General features: G+C 32.3%; 2 protein-coding genes across 8 annotated transcripts in view; both read left to right on the top strand.

Moving 5' to 3' along the window:
* The window catches only part of LOC123700014 (RILP-like protein homolog), a 37687-nt gene extending 27793 nt beyond the window's left edge, over window positions 1-9894 (top strand). For 2 of the 6 annotated variants that reach the window (XM_045647099.1, XM_045647101.1), the window contains exons 5-8: window positions 480-578; window positions 952-1130; window positions 1690-1812; window positions 5520-5757. In XM_045647099.1, coding sequence (XP_045503055.1) covers window positions 480-578; window positions 952-1130; window positions 1690-1812; window positions 5520-5628 — 510 coding nt within the window. In that variant the 3' untranslated portion in view covers window positions 5629-5757. Of the gene's footprint in view, window positions 1-479; window positions 579-951; window positions 1131-1689; window positions 1813-4564; window positions 4651-5519; window positions 5758-7994 lie in introns of those variants that run through there. The other 4 variants (XM_045647103.1, XM_045647102.1, XM_045647104.1 and 1 more) reach the window with 4 other exon arrangements.
* A 4303-nt stretch (window positions 9895-14197) lies between these two features.
* Window positions 14198-23462, top strand: part of LOC123700030 (trichohyalin) — a 56260-nt gene continuing 46995 nt past the window's right edge. For both annotated transcript variants that reach the window (XM_045647134.1, XM_045647135.1), the window contains exon 1: window positions 14198-14462. The gene's annotated coding sequence lies outside the window, so the exon portion shown is untranslated. The remainder of the gene's footprint in view (window positions 14463-23462) is intronic.

Raw genomic sequence — 23462 nt, forward strand, 5'->3', positions numbered from 1 at the left:
ATTTATAGTTGCTATTTATGTTTTAATTTAGGTAATGACATATGACTCGTTTCAAGTCGTAAATCAAAAAGATTTGCGACAGAGCGAGGTTTGAATGTATGATGTAAACATTATGGCAATTTTTTTTTTTAATTTTTGAATAGTAGGTATCGTGAAATCACGTCAAGAATAAGTATCATTAGAGAGTGATTAGCACAAAAAATCTTATCATCATATTTTATCATGATTGTTAATCGTACATGTAGTAGTAAATATTTTTTACACACAATGTTAACATGGTCAACAATTTACATCTATACTAATATTATAAAGCTGAGATCCACTGAGCATCTGTTGTTTTACAGAAATTGTACGTGTTTCAACAGATAATTAGATATCTATTGAAAGTTCAGCTGGTATCGAGCATATTCATTCATCAAAAATAAGACTAAGAGGTGTTATTTCAAAGTTTTATTTATATTGATCTTAATAAATTTCAGATGCGCTTAGTATGTGAAGAACGTACGGAGCTATCGGCCATCGTCCAATCGCAACAGAGAGATATCGCCGCGTTACAGCAAGCGGACGCACAGAACAAGGTAATGTATTTCTTACTCGATATAATATAAAATAAACCTTAATATTATAGACATAGAACTCTTTTTTTAATGATTATAAACTCTTATCTTTGTGTGCAATTATTTATTAGTCGTAGGAGACACATAGGATATAAATCAAATGCGTTTTTTTATTTAACAACTGATCTTTCGACAAATTATTGTACTTTGTTTTACTTTGATGATTTTCTATGTGCGAATAAATTTTAAATTTAAATGTAACTTTCCTCGATTACATTAATACAAATACTACTACTACTACAACTGATTTATTACTTCAAGCAAATTTCTAGGAAAAGTTTGGTTATTACCAAACTACCCGCAAATTCTTTTCTAAACTATCCCTAACCGCCAGAAGTGCGCGTCATGCGGCGTCGCATTCGAGGGCACGGACGACGAGGACCAATCGTCGAAGCCGACGTTCAGCGTGCGGGAGTTGCGCGCTATACTACACGAGCGGAATGAGCTCAAGCTGAAGCTGAACCGTGCTGAAGAGCAGCTGCAAGCGCTTCAAGCGGAGCCGCAACCCGACAGGTAATATATAAGTGTTGCTGAACAGCGCTGTAGAGCAGCTGCAAGCGCTGCAGGCGGTCATATAAGGCACGAGCGCGCCACTTTGTAACGTGAATCTTCCTTTATGCAGAAATTCCTACATAATAAAAAAAAAATCAAATAATTAAGTCATCCGACGTGAGAAAAAACTGGGATACGCTCTTTTTAAGTGGATCGAAACGTCGAGTTGTTAATATATACATTGAATAAATCGCGTTAAAAACACTTTAAACTTCTTATGATTGCATATTTTTCAACCCTCACCCCAAGATAGAATGTTCTATTCAAATTTTTACAAATATACAAATTTTCACGCTTCAAAAGTAATAAAAAAACATTCTTACCATATTAGTTTTAATCGCATAATAAATTTTAATTGATTTTATTTAAATTGTCACTGATATCTTCGTGTCCGTTGAAATGGAAGACACCGGCTCCTGAAAAACAGTACTATCTTAGGAGCCTGGGTCACATTGATTTGTAAAATTTTTGTGAAAATAAATGATTTATTTATTTATATTTTGAACGAATTACCACCCAGCGGTTCCGACACATCGCCATCCCTCGGCAGCGTGGTCGCAGACGACGAAGCGCCGGTACAAGGTCCTCTCCCCGCGGAGCCAGACGACGCGCCGTGGAAACGCAATAGTGGGATAAGGAAGTTGTGAGTATACGTGCTTATTACCTAGTGGGTTTTTTTTAAATAAATGGGGGGGTTATAGTAGGGGTTTTTATAAAAAGGGGGGGGGGGGGTTGATAGCAGGGTTTTTTTTTTAAAATGTGGGGGGGTGATAGCAGGGGTTTTTATTTAAAAAAGTGGGGGGTGATAGCAGGGGTTTTTATAAAAGTGGGAGGTATTTCGATTGGTGCGATCGAAATTTTTCTTGAATTTTTTTTTTATTTTTTATTGATTTAAGCTATTAGATATGATAGGAATAGAAGATAAGATTGGTTATGATAGGAAGGTGTTGATGTTGATTTTACTAAGGTTTTTTGATGGTTTGGTAGTGGTTGCCATTTTTTATTTCAATTTCAGTCAAATGAAGCAAGTAAATGATAAGAAGATTGAAATTAAATAATAAATTAAAAATTGTGATTTATTTCACATAGAGGAAGTCACTACATTATTATTATACAATAAAAACCAGTTAACGATCTTAGAACCTTTGTAAAGTAAATATCAACACTTTTAATCAGACTTTTCGATATTATTTTGCATGATACTGCATTTTTTTTAGTTTGTAACTAGATTCACAATCGTTTTACCTTTATAGAAAGCTTTTGGTAGTAAAGTTACCAACAATTTTTGTTTATATTTCTCGTAATTAGTTCTTTCTAATTTCTTTGATATTATTTTCTTTTGTGTATCTAGTTATATATGTCCTGATTATTACATTCAATACATTCTGTTACAATATTGCTTATTTTAATTTTATTAACCGACTTCAAAAAAAAGAGGAGGTTATCAATTCGGCCGGTATGTTTTTTTTTTATGTATGTACACCGATTACTCCGAGGTTTCTGAACCGATTTACGTGATTCTTTTTTTGTTCGATGCGCGCGGGATGGTGTCGAATTGGTCCCATAAAAATTTTATTCGGATAGGCCCAGTAGTTTTTATTTTATGAGCATTTTTGCAAGTGCAAGTTTTAAGTCGGTTGTTTTTAACGCAGTTATCACTTGTTTCAATATTATTAGCTAATTGCCATAAAATATTGGTATATGATTGAATGTAGAAACCAGTCAATCAACTATAACATCACGGGTTAGTTATTAGTTATGTCGAAATATTATTAATGGTTGCTATTCTTTATTTCTTCTATCAAAATTTCTTCTTTAACTTTCAATTTTTGTACGTCTTTTCGTATATTATGAGAAATAGTTGAAGCAACCATTAACAATGATTCGATTATGATTTTGGGATAAGTCGATACTGAATGTTGTATGAGTCTGTTTTTAAATACAGTGGAATTCAATTATAAATATTTGTTCTAATCTATTTCATTAATATGTTTAAAATAACCTCCCTAATAGTTGTAGTTCTATCCACTGACTTCTAAAAGAAGACCCATCCAATCATTTAAAAAAAACCTAATTTTTATTTTATATGGTCCCTTTTCAAACGTTTTGTATCACCAAGTGATTCTTTAGTAAAATAAGTCTTAAATATTTTTACACATTTCATAAATATTGAGTTCCAATATAAAATACTAATTGGTTTGAAAAGGGATTCAATACGAAACATTCAAACATCCATCTTGTGTCTAACTACCCATAGAAATAAGATTGCATGTTGCATGGTGGTTATCATTTCGCCTATTGCTTTCGCTTAGCTTTGATATATTAATTCACAGTACAAAAACTAACTCAAACGCACAAAAAATCAAAATTAATTATATTTAGTTTCATTGAAACACATCCATAAATTATTACACGCAAATTTACAACGTAATACAAGTACATAAAAATTCATTTTCAGTGATATTGTATTTTACAAATGATTGAGAATTATTATTTTATTTATATACTTTGAAACATAAGTTTTTTCTCGATTGAATCGTTTATATGTATTTACTGTGTGTATTAATGTAAATAAATATATTACTATTTCTACTTTCATATCTTTTATATAATGTTTTATATTGAATATGCTATCAAAATTTATGCAACGGCATTGGCGTTAAATTCAAAATTCAGCATTAGATGCTGTGTACTAACAAATCACACATCGCTTCACATAAACTTAATGTTAAAAAACATTCACTCGTACACAAAACAGCTTTTGATTGGTTCTGGTACATTTTTCTCGATATACTGGGTCGTAGTGACGCATGATTACATTAAGAGCTAGCGCGCAAGAGCAACTTTTGTCTCCGCAACTATTTTGTCTCTCCCATCAACTCTATGGGGAGTTGCGTCGCTACGCGCGCGCACTTTCTTACTAGCCCATAGAGTTGATGGGAGAGACAAAATAGTTGCGGAGACAAAAGTTGCTCTTGCGCGCTAGCTCTTAGTTGCCCCATACATATATTTGGCTTGTTCATATCAAAATTGTTTCACTTGTTTTTAGGTGTGTTATTGTTTAATTTGTGGAAAATGAGACCAGGGCCGAAAGAGATCTTTCACGGATACATCGATACACTAGCACGGCCGCACGGAATCGCATGGACGAAGTAAACACTCCGCTTGCTTGACCACAGATTATCCTATCCTTATGTGTTGCTATTAAACAAAATTCGAGCCAGATTCGAGCTTCACTTAACAGCGTCATTCATACATGATGTTAATATCACATTTATCAGACATCGTCTCGTTAATTTTTTCGTCATTTTTTTAACTTTATTTCGTTTATTTGTCCTATATTATTTAGTATTATGTTGGTATATGTTTGACCCCGTCCCGATCCGTAACGCTAGGTTCTGGCTGGCGACTTGGCGCGCGGAAGGCAGACGGTCGCCGCCACCAAGGATCTCTTTCGGCCCATGGTATTAATGCCAATAAGGTACTGCATTGCGCAAACCGGTGCCGAGTTCATTCTTGATGTTTATGGAATCTTGAAAATTTCATAGTTTTATTAGGAATATTGAAGTTTACTAACCCTTTTCTATTTTTGACAAAATCTTTCGCTCTTTGAGCTATGTATTCTATTTCGTTCGCAAATAATGGTAAAGTAAGAGAAAGTCATCAGAAAATGGCGTGTGATAATTATGAATAAAAAAAATTGGATTTAATATAGTTAATTGTTTTTTCGTATTATTTATAAACGTTGTAATTTTAATTAGAATTGACAAGAATTAAGTCGGTACTGTGAAAGTTTTATATTTTTGTAGTCACGTAAATTCGATCTCATGTAGCGCATAGTAGTTATTTAAGAGTGAATGTTTGCCTGTATTAGATTTAGAAAGTTTATAGAACGTTTTTAAAACTAGCTACTGCACAATATCTTAATACTTTTTTACTATTAGCTATTACTCCTTCCAGATAATGATATATTTCTATGATATTAATTCTTTTGTTTCTGACGGGCATATTACGGTACAAAATTGAAAATTATGTAACTTTGTGCATATAACTCACTAGCTCTTTCTCATGTCTGAACAATTATTAACAAGTTTCTAAGTATCGTAAGATTATGAGTCGACTAGGTCTGTTTTTAAAAGTATGATCATTAGAGACTATTCTAATTTAAACCAGGATATTGAAAAACAGTTCCAAATATCATATAATTTAACATCGATAATAATGCAATAGACCTGCTTATAAATTTGCCATAATTACCCGTCAGAATAGCGTATCGATAACCATCCAGTAAACGCTATAAAGTACTCCCGCCACGTGTACACGTATTGAGAGAGTTGTATCGTCCCACAGTTTTCGCAAGCTCTTTGCTGAGTCTGATATCGCCGTGGGCCCGTTCCCCCGGCGGCCGTTTGGCGGCAAGCTATCCGCGTCCCCCGGCGCCGCCTCCGCCCCCGCGTAGGCACTCCGACCCCACACGCACAGACAGACAACACCCAATACCGGCCCGCCGACACTCGCAGCTCGGGCCTACAGACCTGCGGCAAGAACTGGCCCGAAACTTGGACAACCGCGAACTCGACTCCTGGCTCGGCGAGCTCGACGAGCGCCACGAACACCCGCCCGACCCGTTCGATCACGACATTCCGCTGCAAAAGTCCATATCGCTAGACCGCGGCCTCGATATCGTCAGTTATCTGCAAACGCTCGGCTCCGATTGGTCGGCCGGCTCGTCGACGTCGTCGCTGTGGTCCCTCCCGTCCGATGGACGATCTGAGTTACGTTTGGAGCAGTACAGGAGTTTCGAAGATATACCCGCTTCTCCGAAGACGAAAAGCAGACACGTATCTTTGGACGTCACCAACTCGATGCAAGGAAACAGTTTCGCTCTGAACGTGCTCAGGGACAGTTACAAAGGCATAGATGTGGAAATGGGCGAGATGAAGGTGTCGCCGCAAGTGAAAAAGCTGCAAAAGACGTTCTCCTTCAAGAGCGTCGATGATTTCAAAGCTTCGGCCAAGAATTCCGTTGAGAATTTAGATAGGAACGTCAATGATGATGATGATGATTTAGATATGACCCTGTTGGTTCCATCTTATAGGCACATATCTGTAAGCACAAGTGAAGGAATCGAAAGAGAAAACAGAACCACCAAACAGAGAAGGTTCGGTGTGACCGTTAATGAATGGCAGAAGCAGAAGTCGAGCCACGATTTGAGAAAGGAACTGCTGATTAAGCAAAATTTGTCACACGTGAAAAGTTACGACGATATCTTTAAGCATAACAAAGGTAATTGCTCTCGACGCAGTTCAGCAGAGATGAAAGTGTCTGATTTTACTCCCTTAAAAGAAAGCTACAAAAAACCAGACCAACGTAGTAATGTATCTAGTGTACGTAAGCGAAAAGTCAATTTTACACCTGTACCATATCTTGAACGGAGAGTTGTGCCCACAATTGTTGTAGAGGAATACTCGTCTAATAACAGTATTGACAGAATTGCAAAGATCGTAACACCCACTCCAAATAATATCATAGAAACAGACATATACTGCGACTGCCGTATATGTTGCGGGAACGACGATAGGAAACCTATCTTTGGAAATAAATTAAGTAGACTATTTGTTAAAATTGTTTCATATATGGATTCCGCTAGGAAATTGACTTGTTGGGACGAAAACAACAATTTGAGTGAAAATGAAATGTACACTTGCATAATGCATCTACTGAAGTTGTTATTCGGGCTATGGTTGAGGCATTTGGATCATAATTAATCGTTTGATGTTGGTAGAATTTAAAATATATGATATTTACTAAATATTCAAGTTGAATTTATGTTAAATTTATAAGAAAAGTAATTATATTAATGGAAAAAACATACAGTATTCGACTGAACGCGGTTTCATACAAAATAAATCAAACATATTTCTTAAATTTCTACACCTACATTCTTTTTCACGATCTCCTGTCTATCAATTTCTTAACGATATCTGAAAATTAATATTTAAATACATACTCTCTTTATAAGGCGTTTATGCATTCACAGTTCACACTAAATATACACGAAAAATACAATATGAAACTTATAACATACTCAAACACTATTTTATTTCAGCGAATCTTATTCTTTCTACAACAGTATTGAGAATTTATAGAAATGATATGAACATACTAATTCTTGTAATATGTTCTTGGCTGTTAGATCCCGTGGCAATTAAGAATTTTAATCTTAAATGACGGTCATACGCATACCATCTCATAAGTGCGAAAGAGATAGAACGTTTGTTAGAACAAATTATACATATTCTACATATTCTCTTATGTTGAAGTGAGATGGCATGCGTCTCGCTATCGTTTAGAAACGTTTCTTTTTTGGCGCGTGGTTATACTAACATCGCATAAGCGCTTATACAGACGATACAATTTTGTCAAATATTGTAAATTCCAGCTGTAATAAAGCTAATTCGCATTTTACGCTAAAAGTAATAAGAACTTTTGCGATTGGTACGAGGAAATGGGTTTTTTCTAAATATTGTAAATCAAATTACTGCGATTTTTTAAACAACGACTGAGTTGGAAATATCCTTTCTTATTCTTCTTTTTAATCTTGGACATTTTTTTTCTAATAAACATCAGTTTATTCGTATGAAATGAAATAAATTGTAATAATGTTTTAAAGGAATTAATTATCGCAGTAGTTTGAAGTTGTAGTTAAGTAGATATCGGTAGGATGATGATGATGGTTTGTACTTTTAGGTATTAATGTGCATGCGATTTTGGGTTATAGTGTTTGTTACGTAAATGCGATAATTGTGTGCACAATCTTTCCAGATGGCATAAATTGCTGAACAACTGTATATTCATGAATCCGTCATGGAATGAGAGCTAATATCTTCGTTTATTTAGCATTTTTCATCCAACGCATAGTAACTATTCGCTTGGGTGACAAATTCAATCAATAATGGACTTAACTCTATTTCAATACATTTGATAGTGTGCCATCTTCGAAGTTTCTGGAATAATTTAATAAAATATCAATACATGCTCATCACACTATAAAATGTTTTAACATATCAACGTTCTCAAGTGCACGAGCTTGCACTCATGTAAACCAAATCTTGAATTCTTTCTTCATATTATATTGTGTACTATATTCTATTCAAAGTTTGCATTGCCACATAGTCGTGAAATGTCAACTTATTACAACCAATATTTATAAGCAGTGTATCGCTAGGCGCTTCAATTTCGTATCATACACACGCAGTCGAATTAATGATAATATGGAATAATTTTATATAATTAATTTTTAATTTATTATGGCCTAATAAATGTGAATTCTTCAAATTTGTTTTTATCATTTGACCATCATAAATTTGTAGCCATTTACTAAGTATTAAGTTACCAAATATAAAATCCGAATGATCATTTCGATATTATTTATTTATACTATTCTCTCTTCGTAACGACAAAGACAATTAGATTATAGACTAGAAAGTTATAGAACAGTTCTTCCATTCATATAGGAGGGTAGTTGTAAAGTGTCACAAAACATTACAATAGAACTCGACTAGACCATGTGCCTCATACAGTCTGTTATCACATTTTATCTTATAGTATTTTGTAGGAAGTTAAAGATAGTGTAAGAATTGTGCGGACCATAATGCCCGCTAGGATAAGTAAATGTAATCATTCCTATGGCTTGTTTTATAAATCTGTTTGTCGTCTGTTTTGCTGTGAACGCGGTATAAACGCTGGCGGTTATAACGTGACGTTGAGAACATCGTGATTAGGTACGTTGTTTTTTAGATAGGTATGTACACCTTTTGAATTTTTTTTTATGTTTGACTTTTTGTTAATAATCCTATCAATGTGAATAAATAAGGGTAGAATGTGGGCTGAATATTTTGATTTGACATTGCAATGAGTCCTATAAAGGCGACGAAGTAAAGGCACGTCTTATGACATCTCTTTTTGCGATTCTATTTTGACAATTTAGAGGCTGTGCGACAAGGATAGATATTGCAAAATATTAATTGCATCTTATTTCCTTGGATGCTATTTATATATTTATTATTATTCTTATAAAGGTGTGCCCTTTAGTGTCAAATATATTTTATCGACGACAGACAGAAGTTTAAAATGAGCAATAATCGTTATTAATATATTTTATAATGGCATAATTCCTTCGATGTCAATAATGCTAGTCACAGTACTACTGGGTACTAGAGTTAAGAAATGTTTTGGCATTATGGCGGTGTGTTAGTGTGTTTGTATGTCAATTACACGGAGATAGGGAACTTTGGGTCTTAGTTTTCTCACATAAACTTATCGCTATTGACGACATACTTAGCATAAGATTATAATATATCAATGCGTAAAGGACTAATTTTGAAGAAGTCAGTCTTTTACGTATAGCTTACATTTTATCACGTATTTTAGTTTCTCACCTATTTCCTAGTGGTGCTGACAAATGTTATCCAAACATTATGTCGTTTTGATTTATGTAAGAAAACTCAAAGATCCGACTGAAGCAAACAGAAACAAACTAACATGTCGCCATTTTAGTTTATCAAATCACAATATTATTGGGTATTTGGGAACATCAACACTAAAATCTATAATTTCATTATTATTTTCAATGTTATGAAACTTCTAGAATAAAACTGAGACAATTTATGGTATCTATTGTGATTAATGTTGACGGTGTCAAAATTAAAATATGTTTATATTATGTATTGTGTTTTATTTCTTTATCCGAAGATTGATTTTAGGTTGCTGATTTATCAAATTGTGTGTAAAAAAAAACTGGAATTATTATTAACTAGCTAGCCGCCCGTGGCTTCGCCCGCTTTGTCTAAAACCTAATAAATTTTCTAAAACCTTCCTCTTGAATCACTCTATCTATTAAAAAAAACCGCATCAAAATCCGTTGCGTAGTTTTAAAGATTTAAGCATACAAAGGGACATAGGGACAGAGAAAGCGACTTTGTTTTATACTATGTAGTGATACTGATGAAATTTGGAAACCGATCTACTTTTGTGATAAACTTTTAAACATTAGCGTTGCCTAGCGATAGGTATATCGTAACGGCGTGTTTTGTAGCTTTGAATTTAAGTTAATCACCAGCATTTTGTCATAGGTCATATTGCAAAATTGGCAAAAATTATGTATCTATTCCAAATTTCAAAACATTGTTATCTGTGGAAAATAACGTCCACTCAGAGCTTTCAACTTCTTTAAAGATAGTTGCATAAATATAATGTTTCTAAAATCTGTTTTGAAGTTTGTAAACCAATATCTAAATTAAGTTTTTGAGAGGGCTTCTTAATCCTGAATTTAGAAGCCAGCAGGCTTAATTATTTTTAATCTATTTCAATAGGTACTAATTATTTATTTTAAGTAGAACTGACTAATTTGAAATTAAATACAGGAAGATTTTTTAAATATCGTATCTAAATGTAATTATAAAAAGCTCTTAAATTCATAAGGTCAGCAATCAAATTCTTTATATCTGGTTGGAATATTCGTATTTTTAAACATTTAATTTATATTGATTAGATGATAAACATTAATCTTTGGTGTCATGACATCGTTATAACAAAAATGTAACTTATGAATAAAACATAACATTTTTGTGGACCGGTTCGAAGATCACGACAGGTTAACCTACATGGGGAAACTTTCTTCATGCTTATAATAATAATTTGTGGCGAAAACCTGTCAAAGATGCTGATTGAACGTTAAATTCCTTTTTGGTGCGGATCTTCCTAACCAGTTATATTATTTCGTAGTAAAGAATGATAGTATTAAATGAAAGGCTTGAATTGAAAATTCGCCTTTTCTATCAGCCTTAAGGCGATCTGCGTACACTCTTATTTACTCCGCAATGGATAATTTGTGCAGGAATATAGATATTTGACATCCTACTATTATGAACAATGTAAAAACTGGGTTTTCTTATAATTTTATTTTTTCGATTTTCAAGCTTTTATTTACGAAAGCTTTTTGCTGCTTATTTTATGAAGCAGCAGTTATCTAGCTTATAGGTTTAAGAGCCATTCATCTGGTGCAATTGATTTAAGTCATGGTTAATAAGTAATTCTGGCTCTTACATGATAATATCAGTCACATTAAACGAAGAACTCCACTACAATAAAATGTAGGTGTGATTGAAATGTCTAGATGCCTACAAGAATCTTGTGGATTGTGACCATCGCAAGGAAGGAGTTCCAGCAGTAGAACGCCGAAAAGTATTCATCACAATTAACCCGTAAATAAGCCCTATAGGTATTTATTTAGCTATATGTACATGATGTATTTCTAAACATGATTTTAAAAGAGCAACTACCGACGGAGTTTCTTTCGCTTTTGGTAATGGTTCGCTGGTAAATGGTAAAACTATGTTTGACGATCCAAGAGAGCTAACAGTTGCACATAATGAAATGCCGAAAAAGACAACGGACTATAACTTTGATCCTATTGATATTCAGTTAGCAAAATGAGTTGGACATAAACACTAAAGCTAAACAGTCGTGACTCGTGACCGGCAAACACGATGAAACCCATGTTTTACCATATGGCGTGATGCCATGATGCTCTTTTGTTAATAGTAATAATAGTATTTGTACGTGTCAACAGATTGTATGATGGAGTAAATATATTGATCGTCTTCTATTAGCAAGAGTACCTAGTAGTTGGTAATCGATTTCAAAGGGACCGATTTATGAATTCTTTCACCGTTGGGTTTGTACGTGATCCCTGAATGCTGCGTTAAGGGTATGTTATTTGTAACAGATAAATTATCATTATTTATGAAACTCAGCTACTACTCGAGCAATTTAAAAAAAAATATTTTAGAAAGCTTCATTCTACCGAATAAAATGGGTTATATTTTTATGGGTTATGTTTTATTATGACGGAAACATTTAAATAAAGTAATAAGGTTTTTACTTTTTGGATAGTCGGAGATTGTTGAATTGCAAGCTTTTCTGTTATCTGTTTAAAAATGGCGCCTTAACGACACGTAATGTTCTGCGTATAATGTCTCAATTTGCCATTCAAGTCGACAATAAGTTGTACGCAACTATTTCAAAACTATTCGTAATATTAATGCTTTATGATTTGAAGTTTCTACTCTTGGAAATAAATTGAATAACGTCTGCGTGATTTGTGATAGAGGTAATTAAACGAAAAATCTAGACATTATTATAAATGCTATTAATTCATAACTTAAACTGCGTGAAATAAGCGCTAATAAAATTTGGTTAACTTTAACTGTTGAGGGTCAATTTTAACGAAGTTAAATTTGGATATTGGAAATGGCATCCGTTTTGAAAACATGGAATATCAGATAAGTTTTTTTTTTCGTTATTTATAAATGTTTGAAATCCACAGTCGCTCTTAGATCAATGAGAATCTTATACATAAGAGAGTTTTTTTATTAAGTAAGTAACTATATTTTTTTTAGGGTTATAATTTTAGGGTTGTAAAGAAATTCCTATGTCTAGGTACCTATTACGTGAAATTGGAAAGCTTATTGTGTTTTAATAGCATGTTCACGGTCACGTTTTTATAATGAATGAACTCATGTTAGTCCAACTTGAAGTGAGGAAACGTGCGTGCCTCACCTAACACATTAGTTTTAGTTAGAAGTGTGATGTAAATTATGTTATCATCATACAAGGAAACATAGGTAGGAATGAATATAAGTAGCTAAACATTTCAATTCAAGTATTTTTAAATAAAATAAAAAAGCTATAGTTAGACAATTCGTTTTCCGTCAATTTTATGAAAACATCGAACCGATGTTTTTATGAATCTTTTCTCAATATTATGATCCGCAAAAGTATCTAAAAGCAAAATGTATATTAAAAATTAGTTGCAAAATGAGATTGTCTTCACAAATTAAATTATGTTTCGAAATTAATAAGTAGTTGGGTATTTTATTTATAGTTTGATCATATTATTGTGCATGGAATTTTTATTATATACCTATTAATATTGTAAATACCAGGAGACCGAGAGAGGAAAAAGGCTAGGTAAGTATTTAATAGTTACCTACTTTGTTTTAAATATTGTTATCCTAGGTAGGATTGAGGATGTAGGTACAGAATTCATTTAAAATTATAAAGCAACATTATGAGAATAATATAAACATTCTGTAAGACGACAGAATATTGATTAAGATTCCAGTAAAAGTAAAATACCACCTGATTGATAGCAAATAACGACTGCTATGAATAAAATTAAAAGTTGCAATTAAATGACATCATTCATAACACAAGACCTTTAACTATCCTGTCTACATAAATAAAACATGGCTAGATCATTCAATAACATGCGGATAAAAACATTTCAAGAAAAAAGTAAAACCAGTTATAGTATGGAGCTTCACAAAAAATCTGTTCAAAGTTCAATATTCAAGTCTCAAGATTATACGTGCCTAATATTTAGATAATTGGATACTTGTGCCAATTGCTGAGTTTTTGCACTCATCTGTCATTGGAGAACAATCCATCGCATGAATGTGGAATAGTTAGATGGAGCGTAGAGGTATCTCTGTGTGTATACGATGCCGAATATCGAGGCCGGGGTCCGTACCGCCATTATACTGCGATGAATGTGATTGGACCGACACAGCTTAATACTTGAGGGTGAGCTTTTGCTTCATAATGTGTAAAATGGTAAAATGTTGCTATCTTTTTTTCTGTTTAATGGAGAAAAATTAAATATAAATTAAACATTAAATAGGTGCAAAAAACACGAGGCTGAATAAACAGCAATACATATTAATCCTTCCTGTCTTATTTCCGTGACTCATATTTAAAATGTTTTATTTAGATCAGAAATAAACAATTGAAGACTAGAACATTATACTTTAATATTCCAGCCACCAAATACCTAGTAAGTGGAAAGATTTTATATGTAATAAATTCTAAACAATATTACTTACAAAGTATCAAAATGTTGAATCGCAGTTTCAAGTAAGTAAAGGTAAGCTCGGCGCGGGCGCAGCGTGTGACGTGTCTCCACTTCTCTTCCTCTAGTAAACCGCGGACAGTCGCGCGAACTTGACGTGTGCTCGGAACATACTACCGATAAAACTAATTACTGCTAATTGGTGTTACATTACGCAGTGTGGAATTGATTTTAAAATTCACGAGATTTACGTCTATCAAACACTCGCCCGAAAGCTCAAAATCGTTTGCGAGGACAGTGAAGTTTCGTTTTCAGTGCACTTTATTACTTTTGGTAAAATTTTGTGAATTTTGGAAGTTCGCGTGCTAACGGACGGATTGGTAAGTGGTTGTTGCGTTATAATTGCCATAACTCAGGAGATTTCGGCTGTCGAATCGGTGTTGCATGTAAACGAGTGAAGTAAATTACTAATAAAAAGTTATTGCGAAATAAAAGTAAGGCGATGTTCACTTTCCTTATGATAACTTGTTTGCGAAAAAGGTTGACAGCTTTGTGTACGTAAGTGAAATTGTATTGGAGTAGAATGAAGCTTAAAGGCTTAAAAGTAAGGTGTAAAAATAGCCCACAGCGCGTTGACCTCTTCACCTCAGATTTTCACAGCAATGGCGGTATATGAGTAACTGTATCGAAGCCTTATCCAACGCCTAAGCGTATTTTGAATAGTAACGCACCTTGCCTTGTAAGGTGTATGAGATTGAACGCTTTATTTATTTTGGATTAATAAATTATACCTAACTGTTTTACTGCTTTATCTTGGATAAACGTTGCGTATAACTACCCGCTAGATGTTAAATTATTTTTATCGTTTGATTTTTGAATCATGAAGGTAAGCAGCGGCTGTCAACTTTTTGTGATATAATATTTTGTTAGGACAATAACAACTTTTCATAAGTTAAAAAAACAATGCATGTACCTTGTTATAGGTAATTTATTTTAGTAAGTAACTATTTAATTTACTTGTTATAAGGATTTAAGCGGCCTAGTAATTATCAGTTTCGCACCTGAATTCACATTGAAATAGGTATACATGTAAGATATCTACTTCAAATGTAAATAAAGAAAGAAAGAAATTTACTGTCATCGTTAAATGACAATAAATTTCTTTCTTTCTTTCTAAATGAAGCAGAGGGTCTGCTTAAAGAAATTATCCACTTGTACATACACATTTTATACATACGTATTTAAACATGTACAATTAGTGGAATTTCCTTTCCCTACATAAAATTTATAAGCACATGCACCTGATTCTGTCAAATAACCAAAGTCAATCTGAGATGCTGAATTGAATTAGGTACCTTATTACCAGTTACATTATAACATCTGAATTATGTGTAATTGTGAAGAAAAATCTTCAATATGTAGGTAGGTAGGTAGGTTCAAACAAAGAAATCACAGTCCGATAAGATCTTATCGCTCTGGAAAATATAAATACCTACATATTATGTTTTGGTAGGCACATAAACTAATATATGTATACCTGATCTAACCTACTTATATGCATTGAAAGATTTATATACCTAATTACTTCGGCAAACTTAAATCTATAGGTACTTAATATTATAAAGCTGAAGAGTTTGTTTATTTGTTTGAACGTGCTAATCTCGGGAACTACCTACTGGTCCGATTTGAATTTGAAATTTGAATGTTTTTGGTGTTAGATAGCTCATTTATCGAGGAAGGCTATAGGCTATAATATATCATCACGCTACGACCAACAGGAGTGGAGCCACGGGGGTGAAACCGCGTAGAGCAGCTAGGTACATACCTATGATGAAATGTCTGCAATATCATGAAAGAGTTTCAGCGATTCAAATTATTATTAATCTTGTAATATAATGGTTTACCTAAGTAGTTACCTAGAATTTAAAATTATTCTTTAACGAAAAAATACGAACCTAGTTAAATCACAAAATTTTGCAAATTTATTCAACCTGTTTTTCAAAGGTTATTATGAACTTGGGTAAAGTTAAGTATTTTTTTAACTCATCGAACGTTTATGTACCTATGTAATTTTTATTGTTTTAATTCTTTAAACTATAAATAAATCAATTTATAAGCATTACCGATAAAGTAAAAGCATTTAATTTATTCATCTACATAACGACAGATTGTCGGTAAGTTTTACTTCGTCTCGTGCTCTCATTTTTAAGGATTTTAATCAAAAGATTGAAAAAAATCAAGCATAAAATATTATACTCCTAAGGCTATAAAAAAAACAAAAAGTAACAGTTAAATCTGGTAAAAATGAAGATTTCTAAATATAATAGAGATCTCTAGATGCATACAATAATAATTTATGATATTAAGCCTCACTTCTGATTCTTTCATTTTCTTATAAAATTTGTTATTTCGTCTGATAACAAAAAAATAGATAGGTAGGAGGGTATAAAATTTATGAATTGTTTTAAATTCCGTCCCGTAGGTCAAATCGATAAAATAGCTCATTTATAATTCAAAAACAACCTTTTAATCTCTTTTATGGTAATGTAGTTACTGAGAACATCAATAAATTATTGCCAGTGGTAAAATGTGACGTCATTCTGATTTTGATATTTTACATAAGAACTTTGTTAGACCGGTAGGTACACAATTCGATTTTATGCATACGTTGTATAATACCTAACAAAACCTATGATTAGTTTCACAGTGAGAATGATTTACGAAGCCAAAGATAATAATTATTGAAGTATTCAATAATGAGGTGTTACGAAAGTATAAATCATCAATATGTTATAACATTGTTCTTTTATTTATAAACAGTAATTGTTTACAAACAATGAAACGTTTTAAAGATGAGACGTAAGGTTATGCAGGTGGAATTTTGTTTTGATATCATAAGGATGCAACAAAATAAAATGTCTTTTACGTATGCACCATTATTGTTAAATATTTATGGAGTATAGCCATTTGATTATGATTTCAAAAAGAATGTAAATTTGTGAAATATCTTCTAAAAATACAGAATTACCTACTCCCGTTATTTTGGCTGGTATATATTTTTTTATGTTTGAGTTCAAGTCTAGTCAATATTTCTATTTTACTTACTAGTATAATTCTACATATTTTGAGAATAAATAAAGGCAAAGCTAGTTAGATTTTACGAGGAATAAAATATGTTCATGTTGTATTTGAAAGTGATATGTATTACGAATGCGCTTGTCGTATACAAAAGACGTCAACGCTTGAATGTAGAAAGTCCATTTCAAAATAAATTAGTTTTCTCATTTCATTGTCATGTTCCTTGAAAATCTTATAATATCGATTAATATTTACAATATTTAAAACTTAAGCTATCTATACCTACTCAATGTTTTCTTTCATGATCAATTGGAAATTTTTGTAATAAAGTTGAAGATTTTTTTTTGCTTGAACGCCCTAATCTTTGATTTGAAAAAAAAAATAACTGTTAGATAGTCTATTTATCTAGTAAGGCTATATGCTATAATATCATACCAATACTCTTATACCGATTGTAGCGGAGCAATTCGGGTAAAACTGCAGACAAAGCTGGTACCTAACATTGCTGATGGAAATTTTCTCCACTATCAGATAGTCAAGTAAGAGTAACTTTAATTCGTCTAACTTGCTTTAAACGTAGCTTTCTCACATTAATATTATAAAACATTACAGCCTGAGGCAAACGTTACTCGATGATTAGTTGATGACTTTCTAAAGTTCGTTAGGCCTATTATTTTTATGATGATATAATTATCTCTGTGGATTGTGATATAATAGTTTTTTTGTAAGCCTCACTCAACATGCGGTTTACTCAGTTTTATTAATAGTTGAACCAAATGTCTGATACAATCTTTCTTCTAAGATTGCACCGAAAATGAACACAATCTTTCAATTGCTGTTGGTTTAGAATAGAAATAAACTTGTCCTCTGAAAAAATCACGAAAAAATGCGTAGATAGTTTTACACAAAATTCAATAACAACAATTTAAATGAGTAAAATATATCTATTAATTTGCTAATTAAACCACGTCTTTCTAAACGAATTTTTATAGATACTTATTCTGTTATCTGTAATAAACATTACATAAAACCAATGAGACCACCCATTCGATTCTGATTTATAAGATGTATTTTGTTTCGTACAACGTTTTTACAAAACAATAACTTACATGTTTAATGTTTATCGTATGATGCTTCATGCTTTCATATCGTCATTTAGTCCTTACGAGTTTACGAATTACGACATATGCCCGATACTGCTAACCCTTTTTATTTTATTATTACAATTTTGGCTTCATAAATAGCATATAACATCAAGATAAAAATTGATTATCGCGAGAGGATATGGGTGCAAGCTGTAAAAATATTATGCCAACGGGTGTATAATATGTAAGCATAAATAATGCGATTAATTACCTACTTTTTCCAGTCGTATTTTTACAATAGACCAAATTTTGGGTGTGTGTGAATATGGGCAATATTTGAACATGTGTCAGAGATTTTATGTAAAAAAATATGCACCGTATATGCCAATTACCTAGGAATTTTAGTTCAGGATACATCGCCCATTTTTGCAAGTGACTACTATCAAGCTGATTTTCCGTTTGTAGCTTTATTTTGATGAGACACCGAATAATTTCGTGTACGAAACTCTCGATTGTGGTAGCTAACAGAGATAACAAGGATAAAATTTTTTGATTTGATGGTTCTCAAATATTTATTACGCAATTTGTAGGACAATATGTCTGTTGAATTATATAAACATTAATTAAGTGAAAACAAAAAAATCAGCTTGTTAGTAATCATTTATGATGACCTCGTTATCGATACACTTTGGAAAGGGGGACTCTTTGAACCAACCATAGATTTTGTAGGACAAATATTTTTTCGAATAATTTAGGTAATTATCTTGAGATTGAACAAAAAAAAATTCAGTTAGTAATAAATATTTGAGAACCATCAAATCAAAAATTTTTATCCTTATTATCTCTGTTAGCTACCACAATCGAGACTTTCGTACACGAAATTATTGGGCGTCTCATCAAAATAAAGCTACAAACGGAAAATTAGCTTGATAGTAGTCACTTTCAAAAATGGGCGATGTATCCTGAACTATTTATATTTATGACAAGTTAAATCAGTTTTAACAAAATAAAATACTGCGTTTCGTTTAGAAATTCAGTCTTGTTGAAATATACTTTTCTATTCAACCACACTGTCGCAATTAATATTACGTTTTGCGGTTGAAAGCTTAGATAAAATGTCATAAGCATGTTGTAATTAAGTAAAAATAGTAAAAGGTAAAATATATCTCACTCGACCTTGGAAAGTTATTATTTTCATCACAATTGTATAGACTATGATTGATGCTTGGCTTTAAATATTTTTCACGATAAGACAAATCTCATCCACTGACCTACTGTAGGAATGTTATCAATATTTCTCTGATAATAAAATATTCGAAGCAAAAATGTCTTATGTTACTTTGTAGGTATCTAGGTAAACATAACGGTAACAGGAAACTTAGGTAAAGATTGAAAAATAAAGGGTCATAAAAAGTAAAGGGAATAAAGGGTATTAAATTTTATATATATTTGCTTTTCAATTTGTGTCAATGCTTTGCAAATAAATAAGCCTCCAAAAGAAACTAAATGAGGACTAAAATATCCGCTTCGCTTACATTGTTTATGTCCCTTGGCATTTGTTTATGGTCTTGATTCAATGGAAGCCAAGTTCAGCCCTCAGGTGACTGCTCTTCATCTCTAAATATAGAAACATTCTTCCATTCTATTATTGTGGTTGGAGGTTTTTACCTACACTAATTTTATATAGAGCAAAGATTTGTATGGAATAAGCTTCAAAACTGCTCAATCGATGTTGAAAATACTTTACCATTAGAAAGGTAGATTTTTGTATAGAGTAACATTTCCTCGTATTTGATAATTTCATATCTATACTAATATTATTAGTGTTGCCCAAATTCAGTCTTGGTCTTGCAGTCTTGGTCTTGCGTCTTGCGTTTTTGCAAGACCAAGACCAAGAACAAGACCGCGTATTTTTAGCAAGACCAAGACCAAGACTGACCGTGCAAGACTTGAGCAAGAACAAGACATAGCCTGCAAGACTCTTGCGTCTTGCAGCTAGGACTTAGCGCTATTTCACTGAGTAGTTAGGTGTAACAGTTCGGTGTATAACTAGGTAGGTACGCTTAGGAATTCTATGAGACGCAAAAAACTGTATCAAAGAATATGAAAAACTGGACCTATGCTAACTAGTTATTTATTAATCTGCTTGATCTTTACTATGGCTATGATAATTCAAGCTCACAATGTTCCAATTCTAATAAGTTTTTCTAAGATTTAAAGTAAACTTTAATAAATAGTAATAGACGAATAGGTAATTGCAAGACTTGCAAGACTTGCAAGACTCTTGCTGCAAGACCAAGACCAAGACCAAGACTGGGAGCGCAAGACCAAGACCAAGACCAAGACCAGGTGTATTGGCGCAAGACCAAGACCAAGACCAAGACCAGATGTATTGGCGCAAGACCAAGACCAAGACTGGCTAAGTCTCGTCTTGTTCTTGCATTTGGGCAACACTAAATATTATAAAGCTGAAGAGTTTGTTTGTTTGTTTGAACGCGCTAATCTCGAAAACTACTGGTCCGATTTGAAAAATTCTTTCAGTGTTAGATAGGTAGTCCATTTCGAAGGAATCGAGGAAGGTTATAAGGGTATATCATCATGCTACGACCAACAGGAGTGGAGCCACGGGGGTGATACCGCGCGGAGCAGCTAGTACTTTATAAAGAACTCAACTTTTTGAAGAAAAAATTATATTGTTCTTTGAGTTGCGTCTTTACCATTTATCATTTACGACATTGCTACGTCGTCTCTAACCTTTTGCCAAAATCTCACAAAAAATTTAGAAGTTAACTGACTTGCGCACTCGCTAAATATGAATTGACTAATGGTTTTCTTGATCCCAAAACCAAGCATTACTAAATTTTTTAAATACCTACTTATAAAAGCAATCGCTTCGTTGAAATTTGTCTTTTGCTAATAATTGCTAAATGAGATTTAAAAGAATTAAAATTTAAAAAATCACTGATGATTCATCATTCATTTATGATCTGTTTATTACACCCAAAATCCCAAATATTATATTCCGTTAACAACTCTATATAATATAAGTATACCTGTATAATTTAAGTAGGTACATACTTATGTATAAATTTATACGTAGGTATACCTTAGACCTTTAATAACATAATTTGAGATTCATCAAATGCGCATCAGATATATTTTAATTAAATACACATCACGGAACATTATAAACCCATTTTCACCTAATCCGGTACTGCGTGCGGATACATGCATGCGTTTTGAATACTAAATCAATAATGATTTCATTTCATTCACCCGGTAAGTATTTTCTAATTTGAAATAAGCAAAATCAGACACAAATTTTACGGTGACTGTATTTAAAATTAATGAAAAATTGATGGTCATTCTGTGTTGTATACCTTACAAGCTGTCCAACCAAATGTTGTTTGACCAAAAGGTTTTTAATTATGGCAAAGTAAGTATAAGATAAGGTTTGATAAGTGACCATTATAAATCCTTGCGTGTAATAAACAGTCTTTAAAAAATCCTAAAATCAACAAACACTACCTAAGTATATTGCTTGCATAATTTTTCATGCATTTTTTTCAATTAGGTAGAAAATGAGCTCATCTCATTTTAATATAAAAAGGTCACTGCTGATACGTTGCAGAAACTCTTTCGAAATCTTTGAACTAAATGCATAAAGCGCACGTAGGTATATTGAATATTCTTATCACAAATAGTTACGTAAATAGGTTAATCCAATAATTTTAATAATTGTTTACCACCTATATTTCGATCAATTTTCCACGAGGAAATAAGGTTGCGCACTTAGAATAAGGATTGGTCGCGGAGACCAATCCTTAATCTAAGGTTGCGCAATAATTTTTAAGTAATGGCAAATATTTTAAATTTTGCATAATTTGTATCTATAAAATCACGAATAATAATATTATGCTAACGGCTGTTTTGGTGACAGAATTAATGGCTATATTTGTTATACTTCATGTTTATTTCATTTTTTAATATCTAAGATGTCATCCTTCTTCGCTCACCTGTTAAAAAATCTTTCAAATGATTAAAGTAAGCCTTTTTTGCATGTTGGCTGCATAGAAAAAAATCAATACAGCACATATTATACTACTCATATAGAACTACATTTTAACTACAAACTAACTTTTTTAGCTTTTTTACAACAATTAGTTTAATTAGCAACATTCACAGCTAATTTTAGGCTAAAATTAAACTTGTTCAGGTGAAATTAAAAAATATAATTAACTGCCATACTACCCACTTATTTTGATTAATTAAACTTGAACATTTCTTTTCATTTGTTTCTCTATAAACATTAATAGTTACATATAATTAGAGAAATATTTATGTATATTTTATGCTCTACATTGTAATAAAAATAAGTTAACGTGTGAGGTCATTTCATTGTCTATTTGGCATCGCGGGCAAACAAGATGGACCTTATCTTCGGCTTAGTGTATCTCTGTAATCCTTTTGAGATAATAGTGTGATTAAACCATGGTTTATACTTTATACGATGTTTGTATCAAGAGAAGGCCATGGAGTATTACACGATACACAAACTGTAAACTGTAAGAATATTACACGGTACACAAACTGCCTTAATTTTATACTTCTCGTTAAACAGTTTTTTTGTAATTAATATATTACTTTATATGTTTAATTTGTTTATCTACCATATTTAAATCAGGACTGAATTATATTATTTAAAGCAATTAAAACCAAAATTTCCTGCCTGTTATAAAAAATCCTACATTCAAGGATAATAAATAACATACCTAATCAACAAAGGCCAACAATTACCTAATATGTCATAAATTATATACCTAATTAAAATTTTGAAATATTACATTTTTAAATATACATAGGTAATAATCCACATTCACTGTTTCAACTTTCAAGTCTAGTTTAAAATAAGTAATAAAAATAAATAGTAAGACGCTGTTTATATTATGTTTTATATATACTTGGTTAATTTTCTCATACACGGATACCTAAATATTGTGAAGTTTACGAAACGAAGTTTTAAATGTATCATATTGGTGCATTTACATCAAACGAACATTGAGCTAGAGATAGAACAAGAGCATTATTTTGTGATCTTTTAGCGTAAACTAAAACTCGTATTCAGTGTTGTTCAGTATAAAAACATAGCATAGAATTATTTCGAACGCACTAAGAACAACGAAAGAATGCTCTACGCCTCTTTACACTAAAATAATT

This window comes from Colias croceus, chromosome 19 (genome assembly GCF_905220415.1).
Source record: "Colias croceus chromosome 19, ilColCroc2.1".
NCBI lineage: Eukaryota > Metazoa > Arthropoda > Insecta > Lepidoptera > Pieridae > Colias > Colias croceus.